Here is a 16,139-nt window from a genome sequence, read left to right on the forward strand (position 1 = left end):
CAAGTAGAAAGAAAATGTTTTGAAAATGATGGCAACAAAAGTACTTGACACAATCGATGGATGTATGGATTGTGATAAGACTTGTATGAGTCCCCAATAAAATGATTTTTTTAAAAAAGCATTGTACCAGGATTTCCGTTAAAAAAATTTCCTTTTATTGCCAGACTTTACTAATGAAGTGGTGCTATTATACCTGTTCAGGATCACATTAGTTTGTTGTTCAATGTCTTAAACAGGAACTCAACATTTTGGAATCGTGTTTGTCATTATCGATGAAAGATTTCTCTCGTAGATTCAAAATATCTTTGGTTTTAGATTTTTGCCTGTTTAAATTTAATAGCTACCAATTGAACACGCATTGTTTTTATAAGGTACAGCTGACAATACAAGATGGATGGATTATAGTTATGTTTTGATGATTTACAACCTAGGTGGTGTGAAGATTGTACAAATATCAAAAACTAAAACCCAACAACCCTTTCCCCCAAAACAAACCTATTGCTGTTGAAAAAATTCAGACTAATAGTGATCCTTTAGAACAGAGTAGAACTGCATTACAATGTTTTCAGATCTGTGATCTTTGTGGACGCCGACCGGCACATCTTTCCCAAGAAGAGGTTTGTTGAGTTTAAACCATGTGCCTTCAGTTAGCAGCCGAAGAATTAGAAGAAGCCCCCTTCCCCCAAGAGTTTTAAGTCATTTGTAGAAACTTGTATGTATGTGCATTGAAAAGTTTGTATGATTTTTGGTTGGCACTATGTGGGTTCAGGCATAGGAACAATTGTGAGACTAGCTCAGGACTGCAGTGCTTTATTCTGTTGTGCACAGGGTCACTACGGGTTATAACCAACTGAATGGCACCTAACATCATTTTTACACATTTATTTTAGAGCTGATTTTTGTAACTGTGCTAGAGTTTATTCAATTGTGAGCTTTGTTCCTGTCCTTGCTCTTATAATCTAGACTCCAAATAGTCACTGATTCTTTCAGAACAGAAGTGAGCTCATGAGACTCTTACTGAGAACCTTTTAAGACTCTGCCTTAAACAGAAGAACAACTAATGTGCTTGCAGTGTTCAGTAAAGCCCTTCACAGACTCTGACTTCCTTCCTTACTGCTTTCCCCTCTGCTCTTTCCAGTCCAGCCACAGTAGCCTCCTTGCTATTCTTGGCACAGATGAGGGACATTCCTTTTCCTCTAGAACAGCGTTTCTCCACCTGTGGGTCCCAACTCCTTTGGGGGTCGAACAGCCCTTTCACAGGGGTTGCCCGATTCATCACAGTAGCACTAAGACAGTTAAGAAGTAGCAGCGAAAATAGCTTTGTGGTTGGGGGTCACCACACCATGAGGAATCCTATTAAAGGGTCACGGCCTTAGGAAGGTTGAGAACCACTGCTCTTGAGGTTCGCTTTATGTCTTCCCTCGTAAACACTTCCCCCAGATACCATCTCTTCTGTCACACTTTCCCCACCATTTTCTCTTCCTGCTAATACATTATATAGTTTTCTTATTCTGTGTATTGCTACCTCTTCCACTACAGATAGTCATTGTTGTACAGGAATGCCTCCCTTCAGCCAGAAGCCAAGTCTCTCAGCCATGGGGGTCTCTTGGCCTCTGGTCTCCATAGGCCAAGAAACCCGCCTGATGCTCTGTCTCACACTGACTCACTTCATGTGCTCTGCCTCAGGGCCTCCTTACTCATGTCTTGGCCTCTGCTGCCTCCACCACGGGAGACGGAATACAAAAGTGCTCCACTGCTAGTTCTTCCTTACTAGTCAGACATTCATTCCTTCTGATCCTGTTTCTCAGTTGGCTCTTTTCTCCTTTTCCTTCTTCCTTCCCCTCTTCCTAATTTTATTAGTATATAATTCACAAATCATTCAATTCAATAATTTAATCATATTAAGAAGAGTTGTATAATCATCATCACAATATCTTCCTTCTTTTATTCATTGTTATTAGCTCTCCATCTCCTTCCAAACTCCCCTGTTATAATGGTTTCTCAAGGGACCATTAATCCAGTTACTGCCTCTATAAATGTACTTGTCCTGGGTTTCATAGACTGAAAAACAAACAAACAAACAAACAAACAACCCCTAAAGTAATAGTAAAACCAAAAAAGCTCAATCGAAAAGAAAGTAGAAAATATTAAAAACTAGAACACATTAAAAATAGGTCAAAGGGAGATCAAATAATGAAGTACCAAATTTTAACCTAACTGCATCTTCATTGCATTTTCAAATGCATTCTGCATGATAGCAAGGCTATTTCCATCCCTGCTTTGTGGTCAGAGAAGATTCACCAGGGACTTTATCCACATATTTACCCTTCACTTAAAAAAAAAACTCAAACAAAAGTGAGATCAAATGGTCAGATAATACATTCTAACCTAACTACTTCTGAGCTGGTTCATTCTTATAGCCAAGGATTGGCAACTAAAAGTGACCAATCCCTTCGATTAATGTTTCTCAAACTCTATTTGCATCTTCCCACTGAGTCATTTGAACTCATTATTTGCCTTCCATCCGCTCCTCCAACCTCCCCTGCCATAGCTCCCCAGAAATTATTAATGTTACTGCCTCTCCTGATTTACCTATCCTGGATTATATGAACTTTGCTTTAATGAGTGTGTGTGTGTGTATATTAAATCATGGATGATTTTGCTCTTGCAGGAGAAATTTAATAAGGTTGGGACATGTGTTTTATTCCCTCTCCTACTACTACAGTGATTCTCAACCTCCATTCCCTCTCCTACTACTACAGTGATTCTCAACCTCCCTAATGCCGCGGCCGTTTAATACAATTCCTCATGTTGTGGTGACCCCCAAGCATAAAACTGTTTTCGTTGCTATTTCATCACTGTAATTTTGCTACTGTTATGAATCGGACGACCCCTGTGAAAGGGTCATTTGACCCCCAAAGGGGTCTCGATCCACAGGATGAGAACTTCTGTGTTACTGGGATCTAGTGGGTAGAGACGAGGGATGCTGTTAACATCTTTTAGTGCACAGGACCTACCCCACTGACATGGAGTTGCTTCTACTAGTAATCACCTTGTATAGCAGCGGTTCTTAGGCTTCTGAGGCTGTAAATCTTTACAGGAACAGAAAACTTCATCTTTCTTTCACAGAGTGATGGATGGGTTTGAATTACCACCTTTGTGTATAGCTTCCCACCACACCACCAGGCCTGAGTTTTCCACAGTAAAGATTGACCAGTTGAAAATGTCAGTAGTGCTAAGGTAGAGAAACTGCTCTATACCAGTGTATCTCAAAGAAACAAAATTGAGATGGGTGAACATATAATGTAATTCTTTGTTATTATGTAGCCAAGTACTGGATTTAGACAGACTGTGGTTGAGTGGTTTGGTTTGGTATGGCTCTTTGGTTTAGATTAGTTTGCAGTTATACTGTCCAGTTATCCCTGAGGATTATGGATTTCTGTGGGCCGGTGTTGTTCTGATTAAATTATTTCTTATATTTAAGAATATTTTCAGTTGCCCTCAGACTCCTTCTCCATTCCCAGAGAGTATGCAGGAGTAGGTGGTAGATGAATTGAATTACCTGTAATCCGTCCAGTTTAGGTAATCAAGCTTCTGTCCCAAATCTAGAACTGGGCGTTAGAATGACACATCCTGGCTAACTTTTCAGATACAAGTTGTTAGTAGAATAGAAGCTTTCTTAATTTGCTTTCAGCTTAGGATGACTGAGTGAGCTATATTTTTGGTGACTTCTAATTTTTCACTTTCAAATGATCGCTATTATGCCTTTTATGTTTTGAATAGTTCTAGGAACTGAACTATACTATTATAATAAAAATTATTTCCCTGTTTTAAAATTAATGGGAGAACATTATTTGCCCAAACTGAGTCAGTCACCACCGTGAGTAATACGAGAGGGCTTCAAGTTTGTGGAAAATGGGATTAAAAGATAATGGAATTTTCCTATAGACTTTTTGAATCTCCCTTTCATATTCTTGACCATATCTTTAGAGAAGAAATCCAGGTGACACTGTCAGGTAACCAAGCATTGGCCTGCTAATTTTAAGGTCAGCAGTTCTGTCAGGGGAAGCCAGCCCCTAACACATCATTACGGGTCCGGTAGGCGCAATTGTACAGTGATAATAAGTAAAGATCACAGTAAAGTTATACAGAGCATGATAGAAGTATTGAAATAAACGGAGTCAGACAAAATTCATAGTAGCGTGCTCACCTCAGCCCTGCTTGGTGGTCCCTGTGGAGGAAGAGAGAGAGTTTAATGCTAGCCCAGGCTTTTTATGTTCTCTGGGGACATGCAAGTCCCCTAATTACAGGTGAGGACCTACATCACAGGAAGGGGTTGTGCTATAGGTAAAACAATGAGGGGGTGGTCTAGGGAAATATACACAATAGGATGAGGAGGGATTGGGGGTATACATGTGACAAGATGGGAGGATCCTAGGTACAGGATGGCAGCCTAACCTTGGATGCCACAGATCGCTTGGCCTGTTCCTTGGCTCAACTGATAGAGACCATTAATCCATTGTCTCTCTAGCAGCAGGGAGCAAGCCCACTCCTGTGGTGTGGGGAGACAGTAGTCTGGCAGGGACTGCTTCCAGGGAAGATGCCTATGAGCATCTGACCTCCCCCCACACAGTTCAAGTTCACCAGCTGCTCTTCATAGAAAGATAAGGCAGGGGCTTCTGTTAAGATTTGTAGCCTTGGATTTGATTTGGATGTATACATAGAGAAGTAGGGTAGCTAGAAATCTGATGCTAATGACTTAGGCATTGGAATGGTGAATACTTTTCTGATTTTTGTTACTATTTTCTTGGATGCCTTAGGGATTGAGGAGTAGTTTTAGGAATCAATTGAATTTTGAGAAGAAAAGTAGTACATCTATAGCTTTTAATTTATAAGGAAATAAATTATAACCAATGTTTAAATTTATTAGTTTTAGTAATCCATAGTGCAGGGTGTTTTCTAAAATTTATTTCTCAGTGTTTTCATAGTAATTTACCAGTTTGCAAGTTTATAGTACTTGGTTATTTTATCTAAAACAAAGTAATGTCTTAAATGTATGAAGCCATCTTGCTCACAAGCAGATTTCAGCATCATTCTTACAACCTTAAGCATTTTCTTAGTTTAACACTTGAAAATAGGAGACAATTTTGATGATTTCTTACATGGATGGAGGTTTGATTCAGTGGACTAAGGTTTAAAATACTACCAGTGATATTTTCAAGTGCCCATAATTTAACCATGAAAACCAGAAAATTTTCTATGGTCACATTCAAACCCCATTCAGATTTGTCCTTTGTCTCAATAATGTCGTTTAGGGCAAAAGATCCCATTTAAAATCACATAACATGTTACTTGTTAGGTTTCTTTAGCCTCTTTCAGTTTGGAACCATTCTTCATTCAGCATTTCCTTATCTTTAAAGATTACAAACCAATATTTTGGGGGAATGAACCTTAATTTGGGTTGCCTGATATTTTCTCATGATTAGATCCAGGAACAGATTTTACAAAACTAGTTAATTGTTCTCCAGCATTCTGTATGTATATGATTTCAGTGTGTCCCTGATTTTGTTCAGTTTGGGCTAAAGTCACCACAGCAGAGAGCTGGTTCCTTCTGGGGATCCTGGGGGAGTCTTTCTGTGCTTTTTCCAGCTTCTAGAAATATCCTGCGTTCTTTGGTTCCTGCACCCTTTCTTTCTTCAAAGCTTATCACCCAACTCTTGTCTTCTCTTTGACCCTCCTACCCTGTCCTCTGTTAAGGATGTAGTGATTCCATTGGCTCACCTGGATAATCTTTCCATCTCAAGATCCTTAATGTAGGCATATTTGCAGAGTGCCTTTTGCTGTGTAAATTCTGGGGTTTATGACCTGGGCATTTACAAGAACAGTTATTTGCTATCATTCTTCCTCATTGTATAGTTATACTTTATCCCTTTGTAATATTTTGGATAGATATTTGGAAATATACCTTCACATTTTAAAACTTATATTGAATAGTTTCCCTATTCAACGAGTTATAATTTACTCTGTTATCTTTGTTTTGATACTCAAATTGTTTTCCACTTGGCAAGTGACTTCTGTGTTCTTTTGAGATAGCCCTCTATTCTTGAGCACTTTCTTGCTTTCTATAATTTTCCTTGTACTTTTACTAGGTAGGGGAATCAGTTATTCAGGGATTACTGGTTCCATTTAGAAGCCAAGATATAGGTGCACTCACTGTTAATTGGGATGTCACTGCCTTGTAGACCTGCTTAATAAAAGTAAGAGTTGAGAATATATATGTATGCATATACATTTACATCTTTATTTCTGTAATAAAAGACGCTTAGTTCACACTGATAGCTTCACTTCCAATCCAACAGCACAGTTTATTCTTGTTTTCTAATTTATATATATATAATACCCTTTTATGATTATATAAAAAACTAACTTGTTATTAATAATTTATCTGATCAGTTTCCCTTGTATTTATAACCAGCTTCCTTTTTTGCCATTTACCCTCCCTCTACAGATTTCTCTTCACCATCCTACCTCAGATAGCTCTTGCTGGGTAGTTCTCCCAGCTCAGTAGGTGCCTCTCTCTGAGCACAGTGGTACTGGGAGATGGACCTCTTCTGTCGTAATATTAAAGCCTTCTGTTACATGCAGAGTTCTTTGATCTCAGAACTGATTTAAGGCTTTGGTTTTTGTAGATTTTTATTTTAAAATTAACTTTAGAAAAATTAGAATTTGGGATATTGGATTTACCTTTGTCTTGACTCAAAAGTTGACTTTATCATAAAGCTCCAGGTCCTCTTTTTTATACTTTAAATAGAGGAAATGAATGAAAGCAAATAATTAATAAGTTATTAGTTACTTGTTTAGACAGTACGTTTCTACCTAGCTTCTTAAGTAAAGCACATAGCAGGAGGGTAGAGAAAATTCCTTAAAAGTTATTATAACTGGATATTTTGTGATCCAGTCTTTTTTTTGCATTTTCTTCTTAAATCATTTTCTTGGGGGCTCGTGCGACTCTTACCATAATCCACACATCCATCCATATGTCAAGCACATTTGTACATTTATTGCCATTATCATTCTCAAAACATTTTCTTTCTACTTGAGCCCTTGGTATCAGCTCATCCCCCCTCCCCCATGAACCCTTGATAATTTATAAATTATTATTATTTCATCATGTTTTACACTGACTGATGTCTCCCTTCACCCACTTTTCTGTTGTCTGTCCCCCAGGGCAGGGGTTATATGTAGATCGTTGTGATCAGTTCCCCCTTTCTATCCCACCTTCCTTCCACCCTCCCCGTATTGCCACTCTCACTACTGGTCCTGAGGAATTCATCTGTCCTGGATTCCGTGTTTTCAGTTGTACCAATGTACATCCTTGGGTCTAGCTGGATTTGTAAAGTAGAATTGAGATCACGATAGGGGAGGAGGAAGCATTAAAGAACAAGAGGAGTTGTATATTTCATTGTTGCTACACTGCACTCTGACTGACTCCTCTCCTCCCCGAGACCTTTCTGTAAGGGGATGTCCAATTGCCTTCAAATGGCCTTTGGGTCCCCACTCTGCACTTACCCTCATTCACAATGATAGGATTTTTTATTCGATGCCTGACCTGATTGATACCTGATCCCTTTGACAACTCATGATCACACAGGCTGGTGTGCTTCTTCCACGTGGGCTTTGTTGCTTCTCAGCTAGATGATCGCTTGTTTATCTTCAAGCCTTTAGGATCCCAGACGTTGTATCTTTTGATAGCCAGGCACCATCAGCTTTCTTGGCCACATTTGCTTATGCGATCATATCAGGAAGGTGAGCATCATGGAATGCCAGTTTAATAGAACAAAGTGTTCTTGCATTGGGGGAGTATTTGAGTGGAGGCCCAATGTCCATCTGCTACCTTAATACTAAACCTATAAATAGATGCACATAGATCTATTTCTCCATCATATATAAATATATTTCACATATTTATCTCTATAAATGCCCTTTGCTTCCTAGTTCTTTCCTCTATTTTCTTTTACTTTCCTCTTGTCCCACTATCATGCTCAGCCTTCATTTGGGTTTCAGTTATTCCTCTTGGTTACATCAAGCCCTACCAGGCCTCCTACACCCTCTTCGCCACCGATTTTGAATCACTTGTTAGTCCCTTGTCCCTGGGTTTGTTAACACCCACTTCTCCCCCCCCTTCTCCCTCTTTTTTTTTTTTTGCATATCCTTAATATTTATGTGAAAAATGAGTATCTGCTACTTTAATAATGTTTCCCAAATGGATTGATTGTTCTAAGTGGTTAAAATTTTAACCTGAATTTTAAATATAAATATTTAAAAGGCAGTATTTTCATGTTCTGATAAAGTAATTTTAACACGATACTAACTGGCTTTGACGTCACTGTGAAAAATGGTTTATATGTTATGTTTTTTTTTTCTTGACAGAGCAAATTCGATTAAAGAATATACGAAAAGTATATGGAAGATGTATGTGGTATCGCTTACGGTTATTAAAACCTCAGCCAAATATTATTCCTACAATAAAGTAAGTAATAGATTTATAAAAAAAATACATAGTGCTTAAATCTGTTAGGTATGAGAAGTAAGTGTACAAGAAAGAAGATGTATTGGATAAAAATCTTGTAGGTTGAAAATTGTGTCTGAACATCCAAAGAGAGGAGGATGTCAAATCTTGGTAGAAGTCTTTATGTACTAGGTATCATTGAATTTTCTCTCAAAGACTTAGAGGAATTTTATTTTAATTTTTTTTCTTAGAGAAATTTTAAAAGTGTGTATTGTGATAATTAAAATTTATTGAGCACATACTGTGTGTCATGTTGTGCTGGGATTTTATGGTTTTTCATGGAATTATTTTACCTTGAAGGTAGGTGTTTTGCTTTTTCTCAGATGAGGAGACTGAAACTCAGAAGGATGAGGCCCCTTGACTGTGGTCATACAGCCAGCAGTGGTGCAGCAGGGATCCAAGCCCTGTATTTTGGCAGCCCTACTGTTAGAAGCAAGCCATTAGCATGATTCATTAGCACTGGCCGTCCTGATGGATGGTATGCGGCTGTGGTATGTTCTGTTTATCAACCTAGGGTTTGGATCTTGACCTTCCTACCTGCCCATCAATTCAGAGGTAGTAGATGAAGTAATGACAGTCTGTGAAGGAGTTGCTAATATGGGCAGACTGTACCTTGTAAATTACACATGTCTATTCATTTGATAGTGCAAGACATAGCAGAGGAACTAGAGCAGAAACAGTTATTTTTTAATCTTGGTGTAAATATTGATACTTTCCTATTTATGTACTTAATCGGTGTGAGGTTTGCCTTTGTTTAGCATAGTTTCTTTTCAGGTATGAGGGATAGCTTAGCCGTGGTGTTAGGTTAGGGGTTCTTCAATGATGTGAAATCAAAAGCAAAACTGGCCTTTACAAGTGTAGTTTTATATTCATTGCTTGTTCACTTTTTGCTTGTGGAATTTTAAATTAAACTTTTTTGTAAGGCTGCAAGGTAAAAAATTTTTTCCTCCTAATTTCTTCTGCTTTTGGCTTTGGTTAATGCTGAGCTGCTAACTAAAAGGTTGATGGTTCAAACTCACCAACTGCTCTGTGGGTTAAAGGTGTGGCAGTCTGCTTCTGTAAAGATTTACAGCCTAGGAAATCAATCCTATGGAACTATTTTACTCTGTTGTATAGGGTTAATATGAATCTGACGCATCTTGGCTTTTCGGCAGCAGCAGTTTAAAACAAAAAGAAACTGAAGTTCCCTTCAGTGATTAGGAAACTGATTTACCTAAATGAAAGTACAGATTAAAGACTGCATAGATCAAGAAGAATTAAGCAGACACTGGTAACCATTTCAGGAACCCTGGTGGGTGCTGTGGTGAAAGCACTCAGCTGCTATTGGAAGATTGGTGGTTTGAATCCATCAGCTGTTCTGGGAGAAGGAAGTGGCAGTCTGCTGCTTTCTGTAAAGATTGACAGCTTTTGAGACTCTCCGGGACAGTTCTAATCTGTCCTACAGGGTTGCTCTGAGTTGGAATAAACTTGATGAAAATGGGTTTGGTATTTTGGGTTAATAATGATTTAAGTATAGCCAGAAATCATCAAAACTTTTGCTGCTTATCCTCGAAGCATCTTCTCAAAATCAAGTCGTCATTGTGTAATGCTCACTCTTTGGACAGCATCCCTGAAGCAAAGATAAGTAACTTCTGGGAGTTGCTTTTAAAATGGCATTTAAAGTATGCTTTAAAAGTACCAGCTATTACATTTTAAATTACCTTCATTTAACAAGTACTTATTAGTGTGCAGCTGTTGTGTGTCAGATTTTGTAGTAAAATGCTGGATGTGCTGTGATTGACGAGAGATGTAGCTCAACAACCTACTGCCCCGAGGGACACGAGCAAGTAAATAAGGAATGACTATAGAGTTTAGTGAGGACTGTATGGGAGTGGGTTGGGGGAGTAACATGGCAGAGCAGAAGAAGGATTTCTAACTATGGTTTGAACCAAAGAAGGCTTCCTTGAGTACATGGGAACCAAGGTTCCAAGCTGAGAACCGAAATTTCAGTAAGAATTGTAAGAACAGCTAGTAGCTAATATGAATTCATTATTTTATTCTCAAAATACTTTTTTTACGTTCTCAATTATAGTTAATAGTTATTAGCCCTTAGTTGAGATTAGGGTAGTGTTTTGAACAAATGGAAAGAAAATTTCGTTTGTGCCAGCTGTGTTAAACCTACTCTGGGATTCGTTGGAACTGAGTAAGAGAACTGTTACACTCTCAGGGAACTTGCAGTGAGGTAGAGGTTGAAAGTCTTGGGTCCTGCTTTGTTGTTGTCACCACATCCTGCGCAGTGGATACAGGTGGCTTCTTAGAGGACAGATGGAGTTGAGTCTAGAAGGATGAGTGGAGTTTGAATAAGCAGAGATGGGGAAGGGGGCTTCTAGTTGGAGTGGGCTAGGAGAACAAAAAAAGCATGATGGGGAAAAAGCTTAGGGATCCTTGAGTTGAAGAGAGGTTTTGTGAAAAAGCAGGATGATAAAGCTGGAAGTGGAATTGGATTCTTCAGGAACAAAACAAAACAAATTCACTGCCATCTAGTTAATTCCAAGTCACAGACATGAACTGCCCCTGTGGGTTTTCAAGACTAACTCTTCATGGGAGTAGAACAGCTCTTTCTCCCTTGGAGTGGCTGGTGGTTTCAAACTGCCGACCTTGCGGTTAGCAGCCCGACTCAGAACCACAATACCACCAGGACTCCAAATAAATAAATGTATGCTGGGTTACTACTAAAGGAGCTTTACCAAATGGCGAGTTCTCACTCCCTGATTTTGTTTGATCAGACCGTCAATGATTCAGTTTATGTTTCTAACATAAAATTTGTGCTCAATACAACAAACATTGATGGTACAAAGAGTTTTAAAAAAAAAACCCTTTAATCACACGAAGATAGTAACTAATTGTTTTAACTATTATTAAGCTTATTTTGAAAACCTTTTTTTTTGGTTACCTGTCAGTAATAACAAGGTGGACAATATTCCACAACAAATACTATTTTTAGCAATAATACACCACTGTTCACTTATTGACATGGTTAGGTTTCATGCTGTTATGTACTTACTGGCATTATGTGGAAATGCTTTATAATGTGCCAAACTACTGAGAATCATGGCTTAACCAAGCTGACACATAACACATAGCTAATATTGCTCTCCTTCCCTTGACGTGTTAATGCCGTATGTATGTTGTTAAGATGCAAAATAAGCAGACTTTTAAAACTATTACCATAAATGTGAAATATTGGGTAATAAGGTAAATGACAAATAGGTGTATTGTATTTCACTGTAGTGAGGTGCCATTAATTAATTATTTGGCCCCCACCGCAAACAAAACAAAAACCTGTTGTGTTTGCATTACTTCTTAATCATAATGATTCTCTAGCACAGGGTAGAACTGCCACACAGGGCTTTCAAAACTATAGTCTTTTTATAGAACCATACTGCCATGTGGTTCTCCTATGGAGCAGCTACTAGATTTGAACCTCCGACTTTTCACTTAGTAGCTTGAGTGTTTTAACCATTGCAACAGACAATATATTAACTGAGTTCCTCCCTCCTTTGCTTTTATTTTTTTTGCCATTATTTATGATGGAGTTTCAGAAAAATTTGTGAGAAAAGGAATTAAAAGAAAACTAGAATCTTCCCACAAGCTTTTTTGAAGCCCCTGCATACATTTGTAACTACTCTTTTACCCTTTACATCTAGATCTCCCTAATTCCCTTCGAAGTCTTTTCAAGAGTGATGTATTAATAGTTAAAAGAATATGTACTTCTCCAGGCTTTTATTTTTAACAATTATTATATATTTATTTATTCTCCAGGCTTTTAATACTTATTGGTTAATATGTAGAATGTAGATTTTTATTACAGTTCTCTTTCTGTTGTTAGTTGCTACAATACAGGTAATGTCAATCTTATTGTTACTGAACAACATATTAGAAGTTAGTGTTTCAAATTAGGTGCTTTTGGGTCATTTTTCAATGTATTATGGTATATTAGCCCTCAATAAATGTATATGATTCACGTTCAGACTTTTAAAGGCTAAAACATGATTTTGTTGTGTTTTGTTTAAATATAGGTAGAATTACTAGGTAAAGGTCAATTCTTTTTTATAGTAAATGGTTTATTGAAAACTGTGCATTTAAACACTTTGATCTGATTTAATGGGTCTGATAAGTAAGTTAATTTAACTTCTGTACTTAAAATTCTGCATTTAGTAATGAGAGGATATGTTATGTACAAAGCACTCACAGGATTCTGACACATTCAAAGGGGAAAAAACTCCCTGCTGTAGCAGTTTATAAAATTTGAGTCTGTAAATCAGTAGTTTCATGTTAAGGACCTGCGTTGGATTGTTTTATGCCCTAATGTTTGTAGACTTTTAAAAGGAAGTCTTACAGATGTACTAATTTATACTTCACTTGTATTTTTCCTAAACAGGAAAATAGTTCTGCTTGCAGGATGGGCATTGTTTTTATTTCTTGCATACAAAGTTTCAAAAACAGACAGAGAATATCAAGAATACAATCCTTATGAAGTATTAAATTTGGATCCCGTAAGTAATTTTTTAAATTAATGCACATTGATTTAATGATTTCTTGAAAATACTATAGGCCTACATTCTAAAAGAAATAAAGTCATGCTTAAAGAAATTCAACTCTGATCAGCTAACTTTTTGAAAATTACAGTATCTAATCTGTTGTTTTTATAATGTGTATGTAGTTTTCAAGCTAGAGCTATTGATTACCATTCTGTTAGGGATTTGGTCTATAACTGTTGAATTGGAAGACATTTGAAGATGAGACGTGAGCATATCTTTTAAAGCCATAAGTAAAACCGGTTTGATGCAAAATAAAACCGACACCTTCATTTGTATAACTGACTCTCGGTATATGTAGGTTTTGCATCTCAGATTCAACCAACTGGGACAAAAATCTTTGGCTGAGAAAAGAAAGCAATTAACTGAGTTCAGACCAACCCCTCAAAGATACTATACAATTTTCTATAGGACACTTGAACATCTGTAAACTTTGGTATGGTAGGGCTAGAATCTTGCAACTAACCCCTGGATTTTGAGAGATGACAGTATTAAGTAGTTGAACAAGAGCAGCCTCATGCCACGTTGGCTGACACTTGGGCACTGTCTGAGTCTCCTAAAGTACTGAGGTGGAGGTCCGTGCCGTAAAAATCCAGCACAACCTTGGACGTTGCATCTGAGATGGGTCCCCATAGAAAGGTAGTCATTTAGGCCTATCAGAGAATATTAGAGCTGAAATAAATAATAGTGACCATTTAGCTTCTCTTTAGATTATAAAATGAGGTCCGGAAACCGTCTTTTTGGGAATTTCACAGCGTCTTAGTATTCAAGCAGAATTTAGCAGGCTTTCCATTTTTTCCCTCTGAGATTCTATCCTTTTATGTTTAGCCTCTGCTCAGTATTCAAAGGTTGACATATTACAAAGGAAGGAGCATGTTTGTCTTCTTTCAGTTTTCTGCTTTGTAAAAGAGGTTTGCTTGTTACCTAATTTTTCTTACTGTTGTGATCTTGTTCATGAAGAGAGACTTTCTAAGAGTAAAAGGTTTCAGGGAAATTTTATGCCTTAAGAAAGCAGCATAAAAGATGTATGAGTCCTGGAGAATCGGCTAATTAGTTACTTTAAAAACATTTAAAATATGAGACAAAATATACAGAATGAAACATTTCAGTTCTGAAAATATTTACTGAGTAGTTCATGTTAGTTCAAAAGAATGGATTATTTCTTTACTGCATTATGACAAAGCTTTTCCTTTTAGGGAGCAACAGTAGCAGAAATTAAGAAACAGTATCGTTTGTTGTCACTTAAATATCATCCAGATAAAGGAGGCGATGAAGTTATGTTCATGAGGATAGCAAAGGCTTATGCAGCGTAAGTATGATAGAACCCATTACATATATATTTTTAAAAATGAGTGGTAAGGGTAGTTTTCTATTTTAATGAAATAATAAAAGTAGTTGTTGCATACATTTATTAAATCCTTATTTCATATGTTGAGTCTTTCATTTATGGAACTACTTGGCAGCTCTGCAGTGATAATTTAATTACACTCCAATTTTAAGTTGGCTTTTGTCATGTGAACTTAGCTAAACTAAATAGTAAGTGATAGGTTAATTGAACCATTTTTTAAGCATTCTGATGAGAAGAAGGTATACTTACACTTTATTTTCCTTTCTAGGCTTTTTATTAAGGTTGACTCATTTCTCTCATGCTTTGTATAGCTTGTTGCATTTAAATTACAAGAGGGTATTAAAAAAACCCTGAATTTTGTTTTCAGAGCTATGTATTAAAATTTTTTTTTTTTTAACAAAACAACCTTATCACCTTCAAAGTACTCTCGCCATTACACTGATTACATCTGTCAAATCTACAACTCCATTCTTGGAAACATTTTCAAACTCATCGATTTGGAGGGCTGCCAGCACCTCCCGCGTTCTTTTTTCACCTCTCTATATCATCAAATTGCTGCCTTTTCATGTCCCTCTTCATTTGTAGAAACAAAAAGACGTTTCAAGGATCGAGGTCAGGTGTGTGGGGCAAGAGAGGCATGCTGCTTTTTGCCAAAAACTGGTGCACTGAGATGGCTGCGTGAGCAGCTGTGTTGTCGTGGCCAGTCCCCCATGTGCCATAAATCAGGTCTTTTGGGATGTACACTGTTACGCTATCTTTTCAGAGCCTCTGAATAGAAAGCTTGATTAACAGTCTGACATGGTGGAATGAACTCCAAGTGCACTACAAGTCGACATTTTCTTCCTTCCATTTGGGAAGTTGATGGAAGTCCAGAACAAGGTTTGTCATCAATTGACGTTTCACATTTTTTGAAAGGAAAAACCACTGGTACACTTGAGTTTTTCCCATAGCACTGCCCTTGTAAGCGGCATTGAACCATCAGCGCAGTGTCTGCAGCATTTTTTCCAAGCAGGAAGCAAAATTTCACAGCTGCATTGCTGTTCTCTTAAAGTGGTCATCAGAAAAAAAGAAGCTTAAGCAAAATTGCTTGTATGAAAAAACTCACCGTGACCAGAAAGAACCAGGTGAAGTGCCACTGGGTGCACTAACTTAGTGAGTTACTCATTGTTTGCCTAACAGCAAAAATGTGTGCTCCAAACGCTCCGTTATTTTATGGGTACCTCTTCATATTTAAAGATAAGTTTTAGTTTTTAGGTAAAGGTAAAATGAAAAGTAAAATTAAATACCTAAAAATGTCTCAACTCTTTAGAATTCACACTAGATTATATGTATTCATTTTACACTTGTTGAGATGCTATGAAGTTTTTAGACCTCCTTTTTTAATGCTACAAAAGTCTTTTCAGAGCTTATCAATGTTCCTTGTCTTGGGATGTAAACAATGTTTCATTGTCAAGGGGGCTTTCCAAATTGTTCACATATTATTTGCATATTCGTTGTATGTGCATAATTTATTTGTGAATGTATACATTTTCAGGAATGTTTTGTGCACTCTTCAAGAAACAAAATATCGAGAGCAGGCGGTCCCTGACTTAGTTAGTATGCATTAAAGTTATCATCCTCCTCATGTAGAAAGTGAATGTTTTGA

General features: G+C 37.4%; 1 protein-coding gene across 1 annotated transcript in view; it reads left to right on the forward strand.

Annotated features, from left to right (window-relative positions):
- Positions 1-16,139, forward strand: part of SEC63 (SEC63 protein translocation regulator) — a 71,645-nt gene that overhangs the window by 12,722 nt on the left and 42,784 nt on the right. Inside the window, exons 2-4 of the mRNA XM_075554699.1 lie at positions 8,431-8,530; positions 12,990-13,104; positions 14,343-14,455. Of these exons, the coding sequence (XP_075410814.1) occupies positions 8,431-8,530; positions 12,990-13,104; positions 14,343-14,455 (328 nt within the window). The remainder of the gene's footprint in view (positions 1-8,430; positions 8,531-12,989; positions 13,105-14,342; positions 14,456-16,139) is intronic.

Source organism: Tenrec ecaudatus, chromosome 7 (genome assembly GCF_050624435.1).
Source record: "Tenrec ecaudatus isolate mTenEca1 chromosome 7, mTenEca1.hap1, whole genome shotgun sequence".
In the NCBI taxonomy this organism is placed as follows: domain Eukaryota; kingdom Metazoa; phylum Chordata; class Mammalia; order Afrosoricida; family Tenrecidae; genus Tenrec; species Tenrec ecaudatus.